This window comes from Ranitomeya imitator, chromosome 4 (genome assembly GCF_032444005.1).
Source record: "Ranitomeya imitator isolate aRanImi1 chromosome 4, aRanImi1.pri, whole genome shotgun sequence".
NCBI lineage: Eukaryota > Metazoa > Chordata > Amphibia > Anura > Dendrobatidae > Ranitomeya > Ranitomeya imitator.
In genome coordinates, this window is record NC_091285.1 from 421103105 (window position 1) to 421123699 (window position 20595).

The 20595-nt window shown below is 47.2% G+C and overlaps 1 protein-coding gene across 2 annotated transcripts in view; it reads right to left on the bottom strand.

Moving 5' to 3' along the window:
* Nucleotides 1-20595, bottom strand: part of SND1 (staphylococcal nuclease and tudor domain containing 1) — a 980965-nt gene that overhangs the window by 440876 nt on the left and 519494 nt on the right. For both annotated transcript variants that reach the window (XM_069765442.1, XM_069765443.1), the window contains exon 15: nt 19599-19740. In XM_069765442.1, the coding sequence (XP_069621543.1) occupies nt 19599-19740 (142 nt within the window). The remainder of the gene's footprint in view (nt 1-19598; nt 19741-20595) is intronic.

Sequence of the window (20595 nt, forward strand, 5' to 3'; positions counted from 1 at the left end):
GGGGAGTGCACATGGGGAGTTCACATGGAGAGAGCACATGGGAGTTCACATGGAGAGAGCACATGGGGAGTGCACATAGAGAGAGTACATGGAGAGAGCACATGGGGAGTGCACATGGGGAGTTCACATGGAGAGAGCACATGGAGAGAGCACAAAGGGAGTGCACATAGAGAGCACATGGGGAGTGCACATGGGGAGTGCACATGGAGAGAGCACATGGAGAGAGCACATGGAGAGAGCACATGGAGAGAGCACATGGAGAGAGCACATGGAGAGAGCACATGGGGAGTGCACATAGAGAGAGCACATGGGGAGTGCACATGGGGAGTGCACATGGAGAGAGCACATGGGGAGTGCACATAGAGAGAGCACATGGGGAGTGCACATGGGGAGTGCACATGGAGAGAGCACATGGGGAGTGCACATGGGGAGTGCACATGGGGAGTGCACATGGAGAGTGCACATGGAGAGAGCACATGGAGAGAGCACATGGAGAGAGCACATGGGGAGTGCACATGGGGAGTGCACATGGAGAGTGCACATGGGGAGTGCACATGGAGAGTGCACATGGAGAGTGCACATGGAGAGTGCACATGGAGAGTGCACATGGGGAGTGCACATGGGGAGTGCACATGGGGAGTGCACATGGGGAGTGCACATGGGGAGTGCACATGGAGAGTGCACATGGAGAGAGCACATGGAGAGAGCACATGGAGAGTGCACATGGAGAGAGCACATGGAGAGTGCACATGGAGAGAGCACATGGAGAGTGCACATGGAGAGTGCACATGGGGAGTGCACATGGAGAGAGCACATGGAGAGAGCACATGGAGAGAGCACATGGAGAGAGCACATGGAGAGAGCACATGGGGAGTGCACATAGAGAGAGCACATGGGGAGTGCACATGGGGAGTGCACATGGAGAGAGCACATGGGGAGTGCACATAGAGAGAGCACATGGGGAGTGCACATGGGGAGTGCACATGGAGAGAGCACATGGGGAGTGCACATGGGGAGTGCACATGGGGAGTGCACATGGGGAGTGCACATGGAGAGTGCACATGGAGAGAGCACATGGAGAGAGCACATGGAGAGAGCACATGGGGAGTGCACATGGGGAGTGCACATGGAGAGTGCACATGGGGAGTGCACATGGAGAGTGCACATGGAGAGTGCACATGGAGAGTGCACATGGAGAGTGCACATGGGGAGTGCACATGGGGAGTGCACATGGGGAGTGCACATGGGGAGTGCACATGGGGAGTGCACATGGAGAGTGCACATGGAGAGAGCACATGGAGAGAGCACATGGAGAGTGCACATGGAGAGTGCACATGGAGAGAGCACATGGAGAGTGCACATGGAGAGTGCACATGGAGAGTGCACATGGGGAGTGCACATGGGGAGTGCACATGGAGAGAGCACATACGGAGTGCACATGGAGAGAGCACATGGAGAGAGCACATGGAGAGTGCACATGGGGACTGCACATGGGGACTGCACATGGGGACTGCACATGGGGACTGCACATGGAGAGAGCACATGGGGAGTTCACATGGAGAGAGCACATGGAGAGAGCACATGGAGAGTGCACATGGAGAGAGCACATGGAGAGAGCACATACGGAGTGCACATGGAGAGAGCACATGGAGAGAGCACATGGAGAGTGCACATGGAGAGTGCACATGGGGACTGCACATGGGGACTGCACATGGGGACTGCACATGGGGACTGCACATGGGGACTGCACATGGGGACTGCACATGGAGAGAGCACATGGAGAGAGCACATGGGGAGTGCACATGGAGAGTGCACATGGAGAGAGCACATGGGGACTGCACATGGGGAGTGCACATGGAGAGTGCACATGGAGAGAGCACATGGGGAGTTCACATGGAGAGAGCACATGGAGAGAGCACATGGAGAGTGCACATGGAGAGAGCACATGGGGAGTTCACATGGAAAGTGCACATGGAGAGAGCACATGGAGAGAGCACATGGGGAGTGCACATGGGGAGTGCACATGGAGAGTGCACATGGAGAGTGCACATGGAGAGTGCACATGGAGAGTGCACATGGAGAGTGCACATGGAGAGTGCACATGGAGAGTGCACATGAAGAGTGAACATGGGGAGTGCACATGGGGAGTGCACATGGGGAGTGCACATGGGGAGTGCACATGGGGAGTGCACATGGAGAGAGCATATACAGAGTGCACATTGGGAGAGCACATGGAGAGAGCACATGGGGAGTGCACATGGAGAGTGCACATGGAGAGTGCACATGGGGAGTGCACATGGGGAGTGCACATGGGGAGTGCACATGGGGAGTGCACATGGGGAGAGCACATGGAGAGAGCACATACAGAGTGCACATGGAGAGAGCACACGGGGAGTGCACATACAGTAGAGAGTGCACACGGGGAGTGCACATGGGGAGTGCACATGGAGAGAGCACATACGGAGTGCACATGGGGAGAGCACATGGAGAGTGCACATGGAGAGTGCACATGGAGAGTGCACATGGAGAGTGCACATGGGGAGTGCACATGGGGAGTGCACATGGGGAGTGCACATGGAGAGTGCACATGGGGAGTGCACATGGAGAGTGCACATGGAGAGTGCACATGGAGAGTGCACATGGAGAGAGCACATGGAGAGAGCACATGGAGAGTGCACATGGAGAGTGCACATGGAGAGTGCACATGGGGAGTGCACATGGGGAGTGCACATGGAGAGAGCATATACAGAGTGCACATTGGGAGAGCACATGGAGAGAGCACATGGGGAGTGCACATGGAGAGTGCACATGGAGAGTGCACATGGAGAGTGCACATGGAGAGTGCACATGGAGAGTGCAAATGGAGAGAGCACATGGAGAGAGCACATGGAGAGAGCACATGGAGAGTGCACATGGAGAGTGCACATGGAGAGTGCACATGGGGAGTGCACATGGGGAGTGCACATGGGGAGTGCACATGGAGAGAGCATATACAGAGTGCACATTGGGAGAGCACATGGAGAGAGCACATGGAGAGTGCACATGGAGAGTGCACATGGAGAGTGCACATGGGGAGTGCACATGGGGAGAACACATGGAGAGAGCACATACAGAGTGCACATGGAGAGAGCACACGGGGAGTGCACATACAGTAGAGAGTGCACATGGGGAGTGCACATACAGTAGAGAGCACATGGGGAGTGCACATGGGGAGTGCACATGGAGAGTGCACATGGAGAGAGCACATGGAGAGAGCACATGGAGAGAGCACATGGGGAGTGCACATAGAGAGAGCACATGGGGAGTGCACATGGGGAGTGCACATGGGGAGTGCACATAGAGAGAGCACATGGGGAGTGCACATGGGGAGTGCACATGGGGAGTGCACATGGAGAGAGCACATGGGGAGTGCACATGGGGAGTGCACATGGAGAGTGCACATGGAGAGTGCACATGGAGAGAGCACATGGAGAGAGCACATGGAGAGAGCACATGGGGAGTGCACATGGGGAGTGCACATGGAGAGTGCACATGGGGAGTGCACATGGAGAGTGCACATGGAGAGTGCACATGGGGAGTGCACATGGGGAGTGCACATGGGGAGTGCACATGGGGAGTGCACATGGGGAGTGCACATGGAGAGTGCACATGGAGAGAGCACATGGAGAGTGCACATGGAGAGTGCACATGGAGAGAGCACATGGAGAGTGCACATGGAGAGTGCACATGGGGAGTGCACATGGAGAGAGCACATACGGAGTGCACATGGAGAGAGCACATGGAGAGTGCACATGGAGAGTGCACATGGAGAGTGCACATGGGGACTGCACATGGGGACTGCACATGGGGACTGCACATGGGGAGTGCACATGGAGAGAGCACATGGGGAGTTCACATGGAGAGAGCACATGGAGAGAGCACATGGAGAGTGCACATGGAGAGAGCACATGGGGAGTTCACATGGAGAGTGCACATGGGGAGTGCACATGGAGAGTGCACATGGAGAGTGCACATGGGGAGTGCACATGGGGAGTGCACATGGGGAGTGCACATGGAGAGTGCACATGGAGAGTGCACATGGAGAGTGCACATGGAGAGTGCACATGGAGAGAGCACATGGAGAGTGCACATGGAGAGAGCACATGGGGACTGCACATGGGGAGTGCACATGGAGAGTGCACATGGAGAGAGCACATGGGGAGTTCACATGGAGAGAGCACATGGAGAGAGCACATGGAGAGTGCACATGGAGAGTGCACATGGAGAGTGCACATGAAGAGTGAACATGGGGAGTGCACATGGGGAGTGCACATGGGAAGTGCACATGGGGAGTGCACATGGGGAGTGCACATGGAGAGAGCATATACAGAGTGCACATTGGGAGAGCACATGGAGAGAGCACATGGGGAGAGCACATGGAGAGAGCACATGGGGAGTGCACATGGAGAGTGCACATGGAGAGTGCACATGGAGAGTGCACATGGAGAGAGCACATGGAGAGAGCACATGGAGAGTGCACATGGAGAGTGCACATGGAGAGAGCACATGGAGAGAGCACATGGGGAGTGCACATGGAGAGTGCACATGGAGAGTGCACATGGAGAGAGCACATGGGGACTGCACATGGGGAGTGCACATGGAGAGTGCACATGGAGAGAGCACATGGGGAGTTCACATGGAGAGAGCACATGGAGAGAGCACATGGAGAGAGCACATGGAGAGTGCACATGGAGAGTGCACATGAAGAGTGAACATGGGGAGTGCACATGGGGAGTGCACATGGGGAGTGCACATGGGGAGTGCACATGGGGAGTGCACATGGAGAGAGCACATGGGGAGTGCACATGGAGAGTGCACATGGAGAGAGCACATGGAGAGAGCACATGGGGACTGCACATGGGGAGTGCACATGGAGAGTGCACATGGAGAGAGCACATGGGAAGTTCACATGGAGAGAGCACATGGAGAGAGCACATGGAGAGTGCACATGGAGAGTGCACATGGAGAGTGCACATGAAGAGTGAACATGGGGAGTGCACATGGGGAGTGCACATGGGGAGTGCACATGGGGAGTGCACATGGGGAGTGCACATGGAGAGAGCATATACAGAGTGCACATTGGGAGAGCACATGGAGAGAGCACATGGGGAGAGCACATGGAGAGAGCACATGGGGAGTGCACATGGAGAGTGCACATGGAGAGTGCACATGGAGAGTGCACATGGAGAGTGCACATGGAGAGAGCACATGGAGAGAGCACATGGAGAGTGCACATGGAGAGTGCACATGGAGAGAGCACATGGAGAGAGCACATGGGGAGTGCACATGGAGAGTGCACATGGAGAGAGCACATGGGGACTGCACATGGGGAGTGCACATGGAGAGTGCACATGGAGAGAGCACATGGGGAGTTCACATGGAGAGAGCACATGGAGAGAGCACATGGAGAGTGCACATGGAGAGTGCACATGGAGAGTGCACATGAAGAGTGAACATGGGGAGTGCACATGGGGAGTGCACATGGGGAGTGCACATGGGGAGTGCACATGGGGAGTGCACATGGGGAGTGCACATGGGGAGTGCACATGGAGAGAGCATATACAGAGTGCACATTGGGAGAGCACATGGAGAGAGCACATGGGGAGTGCACATGGAGAGAGCACATGGAGAGAGCACATGGGGAGTGCACATGGAGAGTGCACATGGAGAGTGCACATGGAGAGTGCACATGGAGAGAGCACATGGAGAGAGCACATGGAGAGAGCACATGGAGAGTGCACATGGAGAGTGCACATGGAGAGTGCACATGGAGAGTGCACATGGGGAGTGCACATGGGGAGTGCACATGGGGAGTGCACATGGGGAGTGCACATGGAGAGAGCATATACAGAGTGCACATTGGGAGAGCACATGGAGAGAGCACATGGGGAGTGCACATGGAGAGTGCACATGGAGAGTGCACATGGAGAGTGCACATGGAGAGTGCACATGGAGAGTGCACATGGAGAGTGCACATGGAGAGTGCACATGGAGAGAGCACATGGAGAGTGCACATGGAGAGTGCACATGGAGAGTGCACATGGGGAGTGCACATGGGGAGTGCACATGGGGAGTGCACATGGAGAGAGCATATACAGAGTGCACATTGGGAGAGCACATGGAGAGAGCACATGGGGAGAGCACATGGAGAGAGCACATGGGGAGTGCACATGGAGAGTGCACATGGAGAGTGCACATGGAGAGTGCACATGGAGAGTGCACATGGAGAGAGCACATGGAGAGAGCACATGGAGAGTGCACATGGAGAGTGCACATGGAGAGAGCACATGGAGAGAGCACATGGGGAGTGCACATGGAGAGTGCACATGGAGAGTGCACATGGAGAGAGCACATGGGAACTGCACATGGGGAGTGCACATGGAGAGTGCACATGGAGAGTGCACATGGAGAGTGCACATGGGGAGTGCACATGGGGAGTGCACATGGGGAGTGCACATGGAGAGAGCATATACAGAGTGCACATTGGGAGAGCACATGGAGAGAGCACATGGGGAGAGCACATGGAGAGAGCACATGGGGAGTGCACATGGAGAGTGCACATGGAGAGTGCACATGGAGAGTGCACATGGAGAGAGCACATGGAGAGAGCACATGGAGAGTGCACATGGAGAGTGCACATGGAGAGAGCACATGGAGAGAGCACATGGGGAGTGCACATGGAGAGTGCACATGGAGAGTGCACATGGAGAGAGCACATGGGGACTGCACATGGGGAGTGCACATGGAGAGTGCACATGGAGAGAGCACATGGGGAGTTCACATGGAGAGAGCACATGGAGAGAGCACATGGAGAGTGCACATGGAGAGTGCACATGGAGAGTGCACATGAAGAGTGAACATGGGGAGTGCACATGGGGAGTGCACATGGGGAGTGCACATGGGGAGTGCACATGGAGAGAGCATATACAGAGTGCACATTGGGAGAGCACATGGAGAGAGCACATGGGGAGTGCACATGGGGAGTGCACATGGGGAGTGCACATGGAGAGAGCACATGGAGAGAGCACATGGGGAGTGCACATGGAGAGTGCACATGGAGAGTGCACATGGAGAGAGCACATGGAGAGAGCACATGGAGAGTGCACATGGAGAGTGCACATGGAGAGTGCACATGGAGAGTGCACATGGGGAGTGCACATGGGGAGTGCACATGGGGAGTGCACATGGAGAGAGCATATACAGAGTGCACATTGGGAGAGCACATGGAGAGAGCACATGGGGAGTGCACATGGAGAGTGCACATGGAGAGTGCACATGGAGAGTGCACATGGAGAGTGCACATGGAGAGAGCACATGGAGAGAGCACATGGAGAGAGCACATGGAGAGTGCACATGGAGAGTGCACATGGAGAGTGCACATGGGGAGTGCACATGGGGAGTGCACATGGGGAGTGCACATGGAGAGAGCATATACAGAGTGCACATTGGGAGAGCACATGGAGAGAGCACATGGGGAGTGCACATGGAGAGTGCACATGGAGAGTGCACATGGGGAGTGCACATGTGGAGAGCACATGGAGAGAGCACATACAGAGTGCACATGGAGAGAGCACACGGGGAGTGCACATACAGTAGAGAGTGCACATGGGGAGTGCACATACAGTAGAGAGTGCACATGGGGAGTGCACATACAGTAGAGAGTGCACATGGGGAGTGCACATGGAGAGAGCACATGGGGAGTGCACACAGGCTAGCTCTAGGATTTCTTTGCAAAATGAATGAGATTCCTGAAGCCTCATGTACATGTTGCTTATTTTTTCCTTGCAGATTTGGAGTAGACTTATATCTGCAGCCTGTCAATTCCTCAGGCATTTTGCTGCAGATTTGCATGTGTTTTTTATGTGTTTTTATCCACCAAGAGATGCAGAAATGGTGCAGAAATTTCTGCTGAAAATACTTAATATGTGCACACACCTCTATAAAGCTTACTGCAGTCGCTAACAACTCTATCATAAATACACAAAGTTCCAAAAATAGGGTTAATTGGCCTTTCCCCACTGGAGTAAACTCACTCAGCAGCTGATTGAACAAATCACCAAGTCCCTTCTCCTCCATCCATTCAGATTGCCCAGAGGGGAGCTATGAGCATGCAGAAATGAGTAAATAGCTGCATAGCAAGAAAAAAACACAACATACACAACCACAATCTAGCTGGCAGCTGGGTACCAAGACAGCAGAAATGTGCTATACACAGGATGAGGAAGACGAGAAAAGGCTCAAGACTGGAGAACACACTGCATGTACAGAGCAGATGCACTGAAAACATGGCTGCTAGAAAAATGCAATGCCTGTCAAATATGTGGTGACAACCAGGACCCACTTATTACATACAGTGGGGTCCATTTTCTGAAAGTTGTAAAGGGACATTTTTTGTTAGTTCAACAATTGTTCCTATCCACTAGTCCATGATCATCTGAGCGCTCTCTATACCTCGTCTCCGTTTTCAGCCAAATGAATGGTGAGAAGAGTGATGTGCAGGTACAGGACGGCCATGTCAGACACCTTACTTTTGTACTAAATAGGAATAAGCTGCTTTTTTGGCTTCCTTTTATGTAACTACTTTACTGCTTTGCCTACAATGCCAGTCAGCCAATGGCAGACAAACCTAACATATGAATACTTTCAATTATACTATTCTGTTTTAGTTCCACTAAACAAACATATGGTATCATGTTATAAAGTCAAAATAATCCGTATGTTTTAGTTCTACTTCATGGCTTGTAAAAAAAAAAAAAAACTGCACTTTGTAAAAGTGGCATCAAAGGAAACAATTAAAATTTAAGATATACAATGAAAATGTTCCACAGTTCACAAGGCGGCAGAGATCCCTTCACCAGCTTGTTTGTAAGGCTGTATATAGGGGGTCTATGCACTGGCACACAGACATTAATATACCACTAACGTGCATCTCTGTAGATGGGAAATATGAGGACTTCCATTTATGATAGCAGGTGCACATTGATAGACAACATTATGCATCAGCAGCCGAGCGCTGCGCTGAATAGACATACTGTCCACTGCTACATTAGAGCGAGCATCTTCAGCGCTGGATTGTGTACGTCAGCTTTCACAAGCACTGCAGCCATCATCCTTCTCCAGGGGCCATATAATATAGAGGATCATATATTCATGGATCCACGAAACACGTTGGTCAGTGTGCCGCTGGTGATTCCAGCTCTGGTTTTGAATTTTATACATTTTTGATAACTTTTTTTTCTGAATCTTACCATATGCCTCACTGGAATTGCAATCCCTTTCATATTGAATGCTGAAGATTTTGCCTTAATTCAGGCCAACCGAGCTGACTTTTCTTTCTTATTTTTTCACAAAGGTATTTTTATTCATTTTACTAAAACAACACGTTTCGGCTGCATCCAGCCTTTGTCAGGTATACATAGCTATGCGAGGTACGCATAGTATTTTTATCTGATGGTGGTTGCCTTGTAGAGCACCAGAACACCTACATAACCTCACCTTCACTCTGCTTTGACATTAAAAACCTTGAAAAATACTTACACCACCGACATATCACTAAAGTAAATGGTACACCGCCATTTAGATGTAAAACTGGAGTAACAATTGAATTCTGCTTCGTTAGCACGTGACCTGTGGTGTGTATGAAAGGGTTGGCGGGATAGCTCTTTCTGTATCTATTAGGCATGAGACAGAGGGTCTGGCTTAGCATTTGCAAAAAGCTCTATAATAACACATCTGAAGCTTTTTTTTAGCGGGACAACCTTTTAAACCCATCTACTATATAATTGTCTAAGGGTCACTTCCGTCTGTCTTTCACGGATATTCATTGGTCGCAGCCTCTGTCTGTCATGGAAATCCAAGTCGCTGATTGGTCGTGGCAAAACGCCCACGACCATTGCCACCACCAATCAGCGACGGCCATAGTCTGGGAGCAAAATGGCCGCTGCTTCACTGCCATGCAGTCAGCACTGAGCGCTCACTCAGGGTTAATGCCAGAGTTAACGGACCGCGGTGTAATGCACTCTGTTAACGCTGCTATGAAACCGGTGTGACCAACTTTTTTACTATTGATGCTGCGTATGCAGATAAATTACAAATAACAAATAATATTACAAATAATAATAATAATAATTTTAAAAAAAGTTATTCTCACCCTCCGACGTCGCCTGCTGTCCTCTGCAGTGCAAGCGGCAGGTTCCGGTGCCAAGGATGCTATGCGAGAAGGACCTGCCATGACGTCACAGTCATGTGACCACGACGTCATCACAGGTCCTGCGCTCATACCAACCTTGGGACCGGAAGCTACCGCGTGCACCGCACACAGGTGCCAGCACTTCAAGGGGCTCTCGGAAGGTGAGTATATGTTTATTTTTTATTTTAAGTCTTTTTTAACCACGCATATAATGCCCACATTGCTATACACTGTGTGGGCTGTGTTATATACTGCGTGGGCTCTGTTATATACTACATCTCTGTGCTATATACGATGTAGCTGGGCAATATACAACGTGACTGTGCAATATACAACGTGACTGTCCAATATACTACGTGCTCTGTGCTATATACTACGTAGCTATGCAATATACTATGTGGCGGTGTCGGTTCTGTAATATAGTACGTCGACTGTGCAATATACTACGTGGCAGTGCAATAAACTACGATATACGACGTGGCTATGTTATATACTACGTGGCTCTGCTATATACTACGTGGCTGACCAATATACTACGTGCCTGTGCAATACACTACGTAGCTATGCAATACACTACGTGGCTATGCTATATTCTGCGTACGCTGTGTTACATACTACGTAGCTCTGTTATATACTACGTCGGTTGTGTTATATACTACGTCACTGTGCAATATAGTACGTAGCCTGTGCTATATACTACCTACATATTCTAGAATACCCGATACGTTAGAATCGGGCCACCATCTAGTACTATATATTGCCCATAAATAAACATTGGGGATAACAACATCCCAGGCCAGCCCTCTCAGAACATATAACTCAGCAGCTTCCATTTTATCTCTTAAGGTTTAGTGCTCCTATAAAAATCATTAGTTGTGTCCTGTGAGTACTCCTTGAGCTGGCAAATAGAGGGGGCTTCTGACAATGTCTAATCCTGACAGTCTGTAGTCACATAGAGAGTGGCCTTTTTAGGAAAACCGCAAGTTTAGAACCACTAGTGTGAAATGAGTCAGGAACAACAAGTTCACTGAATGACACAGCAAACAGGAAAATATTTTACAAATGTTAGACTAAGTCTTCTCCAATCACATGGAGCAAAGGTAATACATTATAAAAATTGTATATGACCAAATTCTGACTTCACACTTCTACTTTTCTCATTCTGCTCAGCCAGAGATGGCAGATTACACATGACAGATCGCATTTGTATTACCGTAATAGCAAATGGAAACACATAAGTCATCTCCGACACTACTCGGATTTCTTGTACACTCTTACTATTGGTTACCAAAAGATGACTGGCTGGAAAGACACATTTCTGCTCCTTGTCTCCTAATGTTATACTGCGCTTTCTTCAGATAAGACGTGTTTGTGAGCAGACCATAGATATACTACAAAGTTAAGAGCTGGAAGTCAGGCCTTGTTTTATCTTGACATCACTTATTGCTTGAAAATTGATAACTGGCATACCTCAGTTAATAAAACCTTTGCATCTGCCAGGAGATAAACTACAACCCTCCAGGTGGACAAGACTTAAAAAGGAACCTTCATCCAAACTCTCACCAGTGCCTAACCAAGACAGACAAGACTCATTGACCAAGAATCTGTCAGGAGCTTCTTGCTATGTATTCTGAAGACAGCACGAGGTTAAAACTAGAGATGGGAGAACCCGAACAGTAAAGTTCGGCGTCCGTATCAAACACCTACTTTTCAGGCAAAGACACCGAACACGGACTTCATCAGGAAGTCTGTGTTACTGTTCGGATTCGGCTGCCTGAACACCAGGTGTGTCACGCTGTCATGCGCATGACAGCGCGGCAAACACCGCTTCTGATGGGCGGTGAAATCATCCCCGCAGGTCAGAGAGCCGCAGTTCCCACGCTGTCAAAAGCTGTGATCGGAGGTATAAAGTTTAGTCAGTGGTGTCAGCGGATGAGACTACAGCTCCCATCATCTGACATCTGCTACCGCTAATAACAGTGAGAGCAGGAACAGCTGATGGGTGTATTCATTAGACTCCTGCGCTGTAAATAAATAAATAACAACAAAAAAAACAGTGTGGGTTCCCCTGTATTTTTGAGAACCAGCCAGGCAAGATTCACAGCTGCGGGCTGCAACCTTCAGCTGTCAGCTTCAACAAGGCCGGTTATTAGTGATGAGAGAGTGTACTCGTTGCTCTGGTTTTCCCGAGCACTCTCAGGTGGTCTCCGAGTATTTGTAAGTGCTCGGAGATTTAGTTTTTGTTGACGTAGCTGCATGATTTATGGCTGCTAGCCAGCCTGAGTACATGTGGGGGTTGCCTTGTTGCTAGGGAATCCCCACATGTATTCAAGTTTTCTATCAGCTGTAAATCATGCAGCTGCGTCAACGAAAACTAAATCTCCGAGCACTTACAAATAATCGGAGACCACCCTAGCAACGAGTATACTCGCTCATCACTACTGGTTATAAAGAATAGAGGGGTGGTCCCCATGCCGTTTTTTTTAATTATTTAAATAATTTAAAAAACAGCTTGGGGTCCACCCATTTTTTACAACCAACCTTGCTAAAGCAGACAACTGGGGGGTGGTATTCTCAGGCTGGTAAGGAGTCATGGATATTGACCCCCAGCCTAAAAATAGCAGCCCCCAACTGCCCAGAAAAGGCACATCTATTAGATGCATCAATCCTGGAGCTTTGCCTGGAGTTGATGTCACCTTTGTATTGTCCGGTGACATCAAGTCCACGGTTCAGTAATGGAGAGGTGTCTATAAAACACTTATCCATTACTAATCCTATAGTTACATGGTAAATAAAGACACAGCCATAATAAAGTATTTTATTAGAAATAAAACACATACTTTTTTATTTAAAAATAACAAACACAGTTAGGCTACTTTCACACTAGTGTCGGAATCTCCCCGTCGCAATGCGTCGGGCAGAGATTCCGATGCTAGCGTTTGATGCACTGCACAACGGGTGCAGCGGATGCATTTCTCCGGCGCATCCGCTGCCCCATTGTAAAGTGCGGGGAGGTGGGGGCGGAGTTCCGGCCGCGCATGCGCGGTCGGAAAAAGCGGTCTGTCAGGAGCAAAAAACATAACATGTAACGTTTTTTGCTCCCGGGGGTCCGCCACAACACGGCACAACCGTCGCACGACGGTTGCGCCGTGTGGCAAAGCGTCGCAAATGTTAATCTATGGGGCAAAAACACATCCTGCATTGCGACGTCTGGCAAAAAACGCCAGTGTGAAAGTAGCCTTATGCTCATCAAACAACTATTCCACCGAAGCCCTCGTCTTCTGTAAGAAAACAAAAATAAAAAACAACAATATCCCTCACCTCTCTGTCATTCTGTCCCACACCATAATCCATGACTGGGGGAAAAACAACCTGGGCATGCGAAAATTAGACCGTCCAGGCTGAGAACCACTGGTGAATGAGCTGCTGCAAGGTTACTTCCGGTCACTGAGGCTGCGTTCCCAGTCGGGATGAACTGCCGTGACCTCGGTAACATCCACGCTAGCACTATGAGAGCGTTTCTTTTTTATTGTAACTGTTTGGCCGAACCTGAACATCCAGGTGTCCACCCATCTCTAGTTAGAACACAGAATTCAAGGATATGTCACTTAGCCTGTGTGCTGGTGTTTAATTACAATGAAGGTTTAATCACCTGGTGATTATAATTGCCCTGACTAGCTGGCACATCTTGCTAGCCTTCCTCCAGAGCCCTCTCACTCACTGGTGGTATCGCCACATGACGGACCTGGGTTCTAAGTATCATCCAATTTGCAAGTTTCCTGCCAAGAACTGGAGTGCTGCTTATCTCTTACCACGTCACAGTCCCACAGGGTCACCTTAGCTTTCCCCCTCCTGGGCGTTCCTAATGAAGGGCGGGCTTGCCATATGTCTCAGCGCCATTCCTATTGCAAGTCCTTTGCATATTCAAATAGCGCTGTGCTTCTCCTGTTATGTGCATAGTCCCACCAGGTCCAGTTGGCATTACCATCACCAGACTGCATACAGCCCTGCCGCCTTTATTCCCATAATTTCATATGACATCCAGCACAAAACTTAACTGTGGATTCACTTTCTTCAACCGGATTTTATAACAAAGTGTTTCTTTTACAGTTTTATCCAATAATGATATTCTGATGAAAGTCCTATGACGGACTGTTAACGTTTAATTTAATTTATTTGGTCTGGATGTACAATAAAGAAGGAATCATTTTTTTCAAATACTGAGTGCCAAGTATTTTTTTGCCACATTGCAATAAAATACATCCCCAAATGGTATTGATAAAAATGCCAGCTTGGCGCGCAAAAAATAAGCCCTCACCAAGCCTGAGATCACAATGGAGATGCTATGAGATTTTTTTTAAACAAATTTTGGATTTTTGTAAAATTTTTTGCAATTTCACCGCACTTGGAATTTATTTCCAATTTTCCAGTACATTACATTACAACATCGGTGCTGTTCAAAACTGTAGCTCGTCCCGCAAAAAAACAAGCCCTTATATGTCCATATTGATGGAAAAATAAAAAAAGTTATGGCTCTGGGAATGTGAGCAAAATGTATTAATCCCTTAACACCCCATGATGTGCTACTACAAAATGAAGGGTGTCAGGGTGTCTTTAGCAGAGACTGCTCTATATAGGGCAGATGATGGCAATATTACATAGCTGGAATCATTTTATTCAATGAAAATATGACAGTAATACTATTCACTTGTGTTTGATTTACTTTGCTTTACCCACTTTTCGGACTTTTGTGCAATTCTGTCGTTTTAGGTCAAATTCATGCAGAAATATGGAAAATTTGGAAGGGTTCACAAACATTCAAGCAACACTGTAAGAAATGTAAGGCTCATTTGACTTACTGAAATGAGTATCTTCTCTTGTGAGTTAGTGCACTTGGTGAAGGACAGCATTGCTTCTTTCAGTCCATGGGATACTTTATGAAGCTCACACATCACCTGTTCAGCTGAACTGACAATGATGGATTTTGGAAGGCTCATACTATAAGTGATTGGCGTACTCAGATAGTTGTGGAATATTTTATTTTACCTTATTTTGTGACAAACCTAATTCAGAACAAGTTTTGTAAAGTTTGAGGAAGCTATTATGACTTTTAACTTAAAAAAAAATATATATATATATTTGTTTGAGAGCTGGAACCAATCATCCAGCTACAATACAGAACATTTCACTCTTCATACCATATTTTTCAGATTATAAGAGGCAATTAAATCCTCCAAATTTGGGGGGGAAATGTGGGTGTGTCTTATAATGTGGACATACCTTACCAGCCGTGGGGGAGCAGGGTCCCAGGGTCGCTGCTGGAGGATGCAAGAGTGGAGCATTGCTGTAGGCTGGGCTGAGGGGGTGTACGGATGTATGCCGCTGCGGGTGTTCAGTGGTGCGGGGGCTCTGCCGACATTTTGAGTAAGCCCACAGCCCTCACACTTACATGGTTTACTATGCGGAGGACTCCAGGATAATGGCTGCCGAGGGCGGCGCATGCGTAGGTTGAGATCTCGGCACTAAGATCCCGAGATCTCCATCTGTCGCATATCATGTAACTGTCTACGCTGATGTTGTTCTACCCTCTGCTGAGCACTTTTGGGGAATAAAGAAAGAAGTTTGTTCACAAGTTCATTAAGCTAGATTTTCTTCTGTATTGGGATTGCTCCACGCCTTGACACAGCGTTTCCTGTCCTCCGAACATCTAAGGATGTCCATTACGGTGAGCTGGACTGTTTTTCACTACAGATCAAACCCTGGACCACTACAGAAATGACAGAGCTGCTGTGTTCCGGCAGGAACAGAGAACTTCAGCACAACCATGGACCAGATATATAGCGATAAGCCACTAACTGAAGAAAAAGTAGCCACCTCTTAAGACTGGCATATAAAAAGGCATTTAAAGAGCAGGTAGTGTTCTGTACAATAAAATTAAAAAAAAAAAAAAAAAATCTCATGGTAAAACCCTCACACTATTCAGCAAATTTCCACAGTTCTGCGATGCAGTTTGTACAGGTGAAACATTATTGTCCATATGTATGTATACATTCCTATATTGATTGAAAACACAAATGTCTTTTTGGGTCTTCTTATTGACTATAAAGTAGTTAACCTAAGTAAAGAAATATTATACGAGTAGTAGCATAGTAATTAAGGTTGAAGGAAGACTAAGTCCATCTAGATTAACCCATAGCCTAACCTAACATGCCCTAACATGTTGTTAGTGTCCTAAAACATTTGAAATAATCACATACCTCATCAACCCGGGAACTCAGATATACCTATTTGCAATAACATTTGTACCAAATATAAGACCGACTCAATTTAGATGTGAATAGCAGTACCTTACACCACTGATAAGGATTGCTACAATGTTCGGAAAGGAACTTACAGGCCTAGAATGGACTGAAAGTAATATGTGTGACTGTTGTATCAAGTTTCTGCTTACATCTCTGGAAAAACATTGAGAAGCATATGTTCCTATTTCAAGATAACCCTGTAAAGCACGGGGGATTTGCCACTAATCCATTACTGACAGCTTCATCTCTTCTGTACTGGACATGTCGCAAAAGCATTGAAAGTGCGGTCTACATCACATAAATGCTATTGTGCAGGTGTGCATAGTAATAAGTCATCCTCACAATTTATAAAAAAAAAAAAAAAACAACATTAAAACAACTAAAAGTCACTCTAGATGGTGAACAATCTACAATTAAACAGAACTGACAGAATGATCCAGACCCCAAAAGGTTTATATAGTCATGTTGCTCTCTGAAAGATTATTTCATCCACTCGTTTTCTTATGCAACCTGTTGCTCCCTAACTAAAAAATTATTCTTAATTTGTATGAAAACACTTTCCAAATCTCTGCCTCCTTAGCTCTCTTCTCCAACCAGCCCCACCTTCTCCTGTTTGGCTGACACAATCTGGACTACACAAGTATAAGTCAAGGTGTGGTCAACATTATCTTTTAGAGAGCAACATGATCATACAGACAATTTGGGGTTGTGGATCGTTTTGACAAATTCCCTTTTAATCTGCTTTTAGATACAATATGACAATGGTTTGTCCGTACTGAGTTTCCGGGCTCATATAGACACATAATACGGCAACATGAAAGCAGCCAACAGAATACACATTTTAGTGCAATCTCATCCACTTTTATCGAAATTATAGTACAATGCTTTAGCTGAGACACCGAGTCACTTCTCATGGACAAGCCATAAGTCAAAGTAGTCAAGAAGTACGAGGTCAAGAGCCAGGAGGGTACGTCATAAACAGAGGGAAAACACAAGGCATAGTCAGGTTACAGTCAAGAGTCAGAATTCCAAAGTCAGAGTTCGTCAAGGCAAAAAGGATAATACAGATGGATAGTAAATAGGAAAATCCAGGGTACAGCAACAGAAGATCAGAATGTCTAAATACAAAGCACAGACAACACACCACACTGAGCTGAAAACTACGACTGGCAGCTTAGTTAGGTAGCTGTGTAATCACTTGGAACAGGGAACACCTGAAGGAAGCTCAGCACCTCCCAGTCCCCGATTGGATGGCTGAACTGTTAATCAAAATACCTACAGCTCAGCACGTCCCTATACTAGATTGGACAACTGAGCTGTCAGTCACTGCGTCCCAAGACATACTGAGAGGTGGAATCGGGACATTGACTAGTCGTGAGAAACCAATCTGCAATGTACCAGAAAAGCAAGCAAACATAATTAAGGTGGTTCCTTTCGTAGTTATATGTTGTGTGAGTAGTATGTTTAATCATCGGTCATTCAAAATAAAATAAAGATGCACTTCATATAATACCAACCCCATACAGATGTGAATAAAATATTAGAGAACACGTGTGCTCAGTGCAATGTTTTCTTTCTTCTGCTTCGCCACAGCCTGACTTACCAGGGATTACAGCACAGCAGGTAATGTCAGTGGTGTCCCTAGAAACTATATTTAGTTCTGCACCTCAGTACATGAAAGTGCAGGATGCACTGTATAACAAAATTGCTGCATCACTCCAGCTGCTGACATGAAAAGCACAGAGAACCGATAAAGAGGCAATCTAGCAGCTCATACACTAATGGTACCTTCACACTGAGCAACTTTCCAACGAGAACGACAGCGATCCGTGACGTTGCAGCGTCCTGGATAGCGATCTCGTTGTGTTTGACAGGCAGCAGCGATCAGGATCCCGCTGTGCCATCGCTGGTCGGAGCTAGAACTCCAGAACTTTATTTGGTCGTCAGGTCGGCGTGATTCGTCATGTTTGACAGCAAAAGCAACGATGCCAGCAATGTTTTTTCATGGAGCTAACAACCAGCGAGAACGATAAGTACGTCACTGGATCGCTCCTGCATCGTTCTGGTGTTGCCGTGTTTGACGTCTCTATAGCGACCTAAACAGCGACACTGCAGCGATCGGCTCGTTGTCTATATCGCTGCAGCGTCGCTTAATGTGACGGTACCTTTAGGAGAGAACACCATCAGATTACGTGCCATATCCAAGCCACAGCAAATTATCAGTGGATTAGCAGACCACTAAATAGGATTTACTAGTAAAACTAAAACTGTTAAAAGAAATAAAATACAGAATTTGATGAAAAAAATAAAACCTGTGGTATCTATTGCTAGTTGAAAAGTTTATTTTTTTTTTAGTTAAAAATGATGTACTATAAAATTCTGCCACAATTTTATACGACCACTCACAAATGTTGATATTCAGCAGTATTGTGAAAGAAAAGTCACCAGGAGACTCCTTCAAAGGGGTTGTCCGTTCTAACATGACAAGTCCGCAGTCAGTTGGTGTTACTGCAGACTTGTGAATCCTTCCAGCGCCCGCACAGTGCACTAGTCTAGTCGTAATTCTATCTATCCAAACATAAAACTCCGTATACTTGCAAGAGAGACCGACATGTTGGGGATTTCACCTACGCACCACAAGTCACACTGGACATGAGATTTCAATAAATCCCAACCACTTTGCTGAAACTATAAAGTGCTGCATTTTTTAAGCAGAGAAATTACATAGCTTAAAAAAAAAAAATCAGCAAAAACGCATTGTGGGAACTTAGCCTTATAACTAATATGCACTATACTACAGGAGATCTTCCTTTAAATAATCTTTAACAAATTAATTGGAGGGGTTAGGTTCTTCTAGAGCACAAATGCAACTGATCACATGGACGTCAAGTTTTACAAGGGTGATGGACTTATCCCCGCTGATGTGAAGAATAGTGTTGCATGATCTGCTATTCTTTCTGTCATACAAGACAGATCTGCAAACTGAAGCTCCAAACGGATCAACTAGTACAGAAGAACAGAAAACTGGACCCAATTGTTAGAAACGACTTTGTGCAATGCTCACTTACCGGCCAGGAGAAAGGTGATAAGGCAAGTTTCTTTTGGCATGTAAAGCTTCAGTCTGGACCCACTGAATACATACTCTACAATTGCTTCTGAACGCCCAGCTCTCTGCAAGAATGGAAGAAACTGCTTGGCTTTTTGGGTGTCCTGGAAAGAAAATAAAAAAAATAAACATTAAGGTAATGGTATTGCAGAAAGAACCATAAAGAATATAACATTAAACGACCAAGAAAAGAAATGTTATTGGATTCATATTTAAGGAGTAGCAGGTCTAGGAATTTATAGTGTATGAGTTCTGATTCCTTCAATCCTCTGACTACATGAACGTGTATCTCTGAGCCATCAGCAGGCTTTTGACATTTAATCAGAGCGCAGCATAATATAGGGCACAAGATACTGATTACAAGGATGTGTCACTTATTAGGCTGTGTCGTAGTTTCAATACAAACAGTGTTTTATCAACAGGAGATTAACACTAAAGGACTACAGCTCATGTGGCCAACAGTCCGGATAACCCCACCCCCACCATGGGATTAAAGGCACAGTACATAAGGGCTCATTGTTCCAATCCAACAGGCTTATTTTTATTTGCTTAGAAACTAATACCTATCTGACACATGTGAACATACCCCATGAGGAAAACAAGCAATATCATACATGTTACTAAGCATGTGTCCTATATATGTCACTGATTCCTGCTTAATTATATTTCACACTGAAGTGACTAGCTCGCTGTAACGACAATGTAAAATATGTAAAGCTCTCATTGATAATTGGGTGTTTTCAAGAAAAACAACACAGTTGCTATAAACATAGCCAGGCTCGGACTGGCCCACCGGGGAACCGGAGGATCCTCCGGTGGGCCCTGGCACTGACACCTGCTGGCAGGGCCTCCCCCCCGCTCCGGGGCCCCCTCCCCCGCCGCCCGCCTTGAATACTCACCCTGCTCCAGCGATGGTCTCGGCGTCTGCACTGCAGCTCGTCCTGAACGAGCGGTCACGT